Source organism: Ailuropoda melanoleuca, chromosome 2, assembly GCF_002007445.2.
Source record: "Ailuropoda melanoleuca isolate Jingjing chromosome 2, ASM200744v2, whole genome shotgun sequence".
Taxonomy (NCBI): domain Eukaryota; kingdom Metazoa; phylum Chordata; class Mammalia; order Carnivora; family Ursidae; genus Ailuropoda; species Ailuropoda melanoleuca.
Genome location: NC_048219.1, coordinates 40,078,720 through 40,085,511, shown reverse-complemented (window position 1 = coordinate 40,085,511; position 6,792 = coordinate 40,078,720). Strand labels below are relative to the sequence as shown.

Genomic DNA, 6,792 nt, shown 5'->3' with positions numbered 1-6,792 from the left:
TTGGAATTAAAGTCTAAGATATGCAAGAAATTCCTGACCCCCTTTAACTGAATTCAAGCCTTGAGATGTAGATATATTATAATCCAAAACATGAAAACACTGAAAATGGGAAAGCAAAGCCATGACTCTCAATTAAGGGAGAAAAAGATTTTAAAAAATTCATGTATGTACATTGAGACTAGTGTGCTGATTAATTCTGTGTGTCAACTTGCCTGGCCATGGGGTCCCCAGTATAAATATTATTTCTGGGTATGTCTGTAAGGTTGTTTCTGGATGAAATTAGCATTTGAATTGGTGGATTCAGGAAAGTAAACCCCTTCTCTTATGTGGGTGGGCATTATGCAAATCTTTGAGGGCCTGATTAGAACAAAAGGCAGAGGAAGGAGGAATTCACCCCCTTTTTTCTGCCTCACTGTTTGAGCTGGAACATGTCATCTCCTTCTGCCCTGAAATCGGGAATTACACTGTCAGCTCCCCTGTTCTCAGGCCCTTGGAACTGGAGTGAATTACACCATCAGCTTTCCAGGGTCTCCACTTGGCGGATGACATCTAGTGAGAATTCTTAGCCTTCATAATCACGTGAACCAATTTCTCATAACAAATGTCTTTACACACACACACACACACACACACACACACACACACACACACAGCCTGTTGGTTCTGTTTCTCTAGAGAACCCCAACTAACACAACTAGTGTTGAAGAACCAAGAATTGCCAAGTATTAATTGTGCATCAGGTACTGTGACCAGGCTCTTCTGAATGCTCTGCTTTGTTCATTTAGTCATTTATTAAATAACTCTCTGAGTGCCTAATGTGTGCCGTGTACTATGCTAAGCACGGGGTACAAAAAGCCAAAGAAGATTTGACTTCCTAGAGACCAGCAGTGATCTGCACAAAATGTCTGTGAGGACTGTTACTAAGGTCACTTTACAGAAAAGGAAATAGAGGCTCAGAACAATGATGGGGCTTTTCTAAGGTCACACAGGTAGAACACTGTAGACCCCACCGCTGCCTCCTATTAACCCCAAATTCTGTAAACAGACACAAAGCACTTGGAAAAGAAAGTGATAACCCTGGGTGCCAGCACAAAGAAATAGTTATGACAAATTAAACCCGTCATTATCTCGTATAGGTTTTCTGGTCAAAGCTGTAGACATCCCATGTCTCTCGAATTCAGCATTATGTTTAATGAGTTTCCATCACTGGTTTGAATGGAAATGGAAATATGTGACCAGGACGAGAGTACAGCTAGGTAAACCATTGTACGGGGACCAGGGAGACCGCAGTGTGTTATCAATGGATAAAAAATCAGAGGGTGGGGACAGGCCACAGTGTTCTGTCCTCGGCCTGGTCCAGCTCACACATTTGTGTACTCACTCACACACACAAGTATTCATTGAATGGCAATGTTACATAAAAGGCCCTATGTCAGGTAGAGAAAATTTAGGGTGGACACCAAAGGTACCATACAGGTTTCTCTTCAAACGAGCTTCTTGTACCAGCCTCTAGGAGTGCTGTCGGCACGACGCTGTAGGTCGGCCGCAGTGGCAGCACGCTGCCTCGCCCAAGGTCATACCCCTTCTTGAGGCTTGCCCATATCAGAGTACGGACTGATGTGGCCGTATAAAGGTTTTTCATCTCAGTCAAACTCAGGACAGCTCTGAAGGGTCCTTCTAGCTCTAGAGTTCCATGTAGGGTCAGCTCTGGCTGTTGCTGGACGTGCAACACCACTTCTCCTTCTGCCCACCCTACCCCACAGGAGTTGAGCCCAAGGTCACTCCTTAAAAAATATCCTGTACAGCAAATTTGGAGATGGAAAAGGAGGTGTTTTGTCCTTTGTTAATCTTCTAAACAGCACAGCTACAATCAAGGACAAAAGTTACACAGAGATAGCATTTGGGTTTAATAATTTCTTCCAACAATGAAACAGCCTGACTCAAAAAGCAGTGCACTTTGCAAGATAGAGGAAGTGCTAGAATGACTGGAAGGGTCATTATCAATGAACAAGTTGCTATTTTAATGAAATTTGTTTCTGTTCATCCGCTGCTGGCTAGCATGCAGCACTTCATCACTCATATTTAGAATTAAGTGATTAGAAATTTTTAAAAGGAAACATCCTGGGTTCAATAGGTTCTATGAATAAATTGCAGGTAAATGGGGAAAAAGTCCATTTCCTAAAGAACTTCCAGAAGTAATCTGAAATTACTTCAGACGCAGTGGCAGAAACTGTCAATGCCCACCACTATTCATTCACTCCTTTGTCTTTTTATAACTGAACCCTGGATTTTAGCTGGTTACATGTCTATCCCGGACTCCCTTTCAGCTAATGTAGCCATGTGATTAAATTATGGCTTTGGTAGTGATGTTTGCAAACTCCCAGTAAAACCTTTAAATGAAACCACTTGCCTTTTATTTTCTCTTTCCTCCATCCCAAGGCTGGAACATGGAGGTGACTGATGGTGGTAAGCCAGGCGCAGCCTCAGAAAGGTGGAGCAATCATACAGAAAGTTTCTGGGTTCTTGAATAATGCCTTAAGTAGGACTCTATCACCCAGCTGAAGTGCCTACCAGTTTTGACTTTTACATGGGAGAAAAGTAAACCACTTATTTTATATAAGCCATTTCTATTTTGGTCTCTGTTAAAGCGGCTTTACCAATATTCTAATTTGTACGGATACCAACTGAACAACTAAAACTTGAGTGCTATTCATTCTTTGCCCAATCAGCACAGTATCTTATCAGGAGACCACAACATGAAAGGAATAGAAATTAACATCCTTTCCTGTGAGTTAACCCTTGCATTATCCCCTCTTCTTTTTTAGTGCTCTGCCTCGTCCCAGCCCACATTATACTTTATTTCTGTATAAAAGTCAAAGGCCAAGGCAAGATCTGGACTGAAATTACATTTATTTGTCTATACAATGGGATTTTTGCCAACAGTTAAAACCCTGACTTTCTATACTGCTGATGCTTTGTTTTGGGAAGGGGTAATTTTCAGATAGGTTTATATTATATATACACATAGCTATATATGTTTCATTCATTCAACCATTCATCCATCCATCCATTCATCCATCCATTCATGTATTGAGTAATTTGACCATGTAGTGTGTACAGGGAACCATTAAAAAAAAAAAAAGAACCAATTCATGATAAGAGATATCAAATGGGTTACAATTCATTGGCACATATTCACAGATGGATGAACAGAACAAGTGAAACACAATCTTAAAATTCCTTGAAAGAAATAGAAATTAGAAATCCAACATAAGCCATTGTTATGAATGGCTTACCATTTGGAATTTCCTCTATTTCTGTTAGTGTAACGATTGATGCTTTCGTAGCATAAGAACAATAGCCTATGCGAAATATATTGATATATTATTAACTAGCATAGCCTCTATTTCTCTTTTTGCACCTGAATTCAGTGTAGACATATAAACATCTGATTATCTGGCTGGAAACATTTAAGGTTGCACAAAGGATTTGCCATTTTTATCATGGCACTAACTGGATTTCAGAAGGTTTTCTTCTACTTATCTCGTTCTGGAGATAACATACTGCATATGCCATTTGTGAACTACAGGTACACGTGGGTTATCTAGAAGAGGGTAAGGATTCTAAAAACAAAGATTATGTTCTCAGTTACAATCTCTCTTTTTACTTACAAACATCCAGAAACACGCATACCTTTCCCTAAAGTAGCAATAACAGTTCACTCCCCTACACTAAATATCAAAAATCACAAATGTTTGGGAATCATACTCAGGGCAGAGCCAGGTTCTCACATTAGAGGGAGCAAGCTCGGAGCGCAGCGGTGGTGGTGATGGTAAGAGGATCCGAAAATCCTTTGGTTTGTGGTGTTGCTGGTGTGCAGAAACAGCCTAACACTGTCATTATTTTCCCTGGGGTCCCCATCAACCCTTCATACTGCTTTCCCAAAAATCTTTTCATCAGAGTCTTAACCACATCATGTCAAGACATTACCTTGAAAATAGGTGTTCAGAAAAGCTCAGAGTAAACCACCACTCTTCCTACCGCACTGCCAGCAACACGTGTGGTTGGGGGAATATCTGCCAGATGACTTAGGCACACGTATTCTTTTCGCTAGAGGGGACTTCTCCTTTCCTAGATGCAACTAGCTTTCAGCAACTACATACTGCGTGTCTGCAACTGTTCTAGTAAGTTTTCTTTCACGTACATTTGTTCATTTAATCCCATGATCTTATCTTCTGATGCTTACCCCCAGATAGCTTCCAAATGCCCACTAACTGTATGAGACCCTATAGAAAAGTGGACATAAACTGGTTTCAGGCGTTTAGATAAATTTTTACAATTAATTTAAAAAAACAATTCAGTAAGTGAAAAACGATTTGAAAGATGTCAGCTGAAAAGCGGAAGTGCATGCATTTAAAATGCCCCTCTTACTAGAAATCACTGGTATTACAGACCAACATATGAGTTTAAAATCTGTACTTTCCATTGCAGAGCAGAAAGAAAACTAATATATTTCATGCCTCTTTGTTCAGAGAGACATCTTGAAATGCCAAGTGAGTATATGATTAAAATTTACCTGAAACATCATTTCTGGTGGTTGATTACTAATAGCAATTATTGTACTCATCTTTAACGGTAGTGACAAAGGCCATTATAAGCCCTAAATTCTAAAGAAGGCATCATTATAGATTTTATTCATCCCAGGCAGGCAAATAGTTATTCTCAAAGGATAGATGATTACAACTTCTCTAGAAAGCTTAGCTGAGATATTTTTAAAAGCATCTCAGAAATGGTTCAGCATTTATTAACTACCTCTTTCAGGGAGGATGCTGTAGGAAGATCACATCTTTCTGAAGAAGATGCCAAGAACATATTAGCTGCTAGTTTGAGAACCTTCATCTACTCTTCACAGCTACTTTTAGAAAACAGTTGTAGCATTTATCAAACACTGCCGAGAAAATAGCGTACAGAATTCAGCAGCTACAGAAATCCAGCAGATGGGAACCAGGGGAATGAAGAACAAATTGTAGAAATATACCAATTTGAATGATATAAGTAAGGCCTACCTATATTTTAGGTGCCTAAAAGATGAGAATATTTAAAATAATTTGATTATAAAATATAATGAAGATTATGAGTCTTAATATCTTTTTAGACTATGATCTGTGATATCAGATTCATACTTCTTTTGGGGAGCGTAGCAATGAAAAAGCTGGTTTTTTTGTCTCTTTTTTTTTTAAGAAAAACAATTTCCTTGGCTTTCCTTCCATGAGTTTCTAGGTGTTATATCATAAAAAAGGACGCTAAGATATGTTTTTAAAAATCACTGTTAGTAAATATGTGAACTTCATGTTGTTTTTAATTGCCTCAGAAGTAACTCTGGATAATCTTTTTGTTATCTTTTTCCTTCTTTTTCAAATGCTTGCAGGAGAGTAGGTCAAAAAGAAATGTGGTCCCATACATGTTTACCATTTTGAAAAGCACAAGTACTGCAAGATAAAATCAGCATAACTTTCTAAAACAGAATGAGGTTTACAAAGTTCATAAAAGGATGACCATTTGCAACCTCCAGCTTAGAGTTTCTGATCTACTTAACACGTATGGGCGGAAGACAGCTGTCTGTCCAGACTCATCAAAGCTTGACATAAAACCACTCACCACCGGTGATGGGGAAAGTGCAATGTTGCCTATGGACGCCTTCAGCTCATCTACGGTTGCGGTATTCTTAAGAATGTCTTTAGATTGCAGTGGCTTAATCTTGATATTAAATTTCTTGTGGGATTCTTCTTCTTCTTCCGATTCGCTTGAAGAATAAAAGTGCTTTCCTTTGGTAGGTAGAACACAGTTAAAGATACAGAACTCTTTTTCCTACTGGGAAGCTGTGATGAGTGTAAGACAGGAGTGCTCGCACACACAGGCAGCAAAGGTATCTTGAGATGGCAGAAAATCAAAGCAAAACACACAGACGAAATAAAGAGCAAATCAGGAAAGGATTCGAATTTATTCGCCTTTCCTTGCAACATGATTAGGGATGGTGAATTTCCAGGAGCAATAGTTTAATGTCCTACATTTTTGCTGCGGGTGGCCATTTGTGATGTCCCACTCAGCACAAACACTGACAGCTCATGTGAGCTTCCCTGTCTACTGAGAAAGGAAAGCCACTCTCGGGACGATTCGTGAGGAATTTCAGTGCTTCGGAGATGCTCTGCCCAGAGCTGTTTTGTGGGGAGGGCACAGGTGAGAGTGATTTTCTAGTCACGGTAAGTGACAGGGTCGGATCAGTTTTTAGCAGACACTCCAGTACCCGCGGTTTACACAATTGTTTCTCAGCACATTTTTCTCTTTCTCCGCTCTCTTTTCTATGAATAGATCAAGGCAAAATGCCTACTTGTTAGCAATCAGGCTGTTCTGTGCTGTTTATTCATTTCTAATATTAGGGATGACAGGACTTGGGAAGCTTGGGTTATTTCAGCACCTTTTCAAAATCTGAACTTATCATACAGTTTTCTTAGGGAAAATAAAGATTAAAATAAAAAAAATAAAGAAAGGATATAGCCGGGTTCCTCGGGTCTGATGCTGTAGCCTTCTTCATCCAGCTCAGGGGAGTTCTACAAAATACAAGCACAGATTAAGCATTTATTATTCTGACAATAATCAAGGAACTGTTCATTTTTTTTCTAGAGACTTCTATTTAAAGATACAGCTATGTCTCTTATTTTAGAAGGTGAGGATTTTAACCTTTAGAAGTGAATGCTGAGCAGTATATGTGTAGATATTTACTGAAGGATACTT

At 39.3% G+C, this 6,792-nt stretch overlaps 1 protein-coding gene across 6 annotated transcripts in view; it reads right to left on the bottom strand.

Annotated features, from left to right (window-relative positions):
- The window catches only part of SGIP1 (SH3GL interacting endocytic adaptor 1), a 221,821-nt gene that overhangs the window by 120,716 nt on the left and 94,313 nt on the right, over positions 1–6,792 (bottom strand). For all 6 annotated transcript variants that reach the window (XM_034653641.1, XM_034653636.1, XM_034653638.1 and 3 more), the window contains 2 exons: positions 6,554–6,608; positions 5,659–5,834 (listed from right to left, as the gene is read on the bottom strand). In XM_034653641.1, the coding sequence (XP_034509532.1) occupies positions 5,659–5,834; positions 6,554–6,608 (231 nt within the window). The remainder of the gene's footprint in view (positions 1–5,658; positions 5,835–6,553; positions 6,609–6,792) is intronic.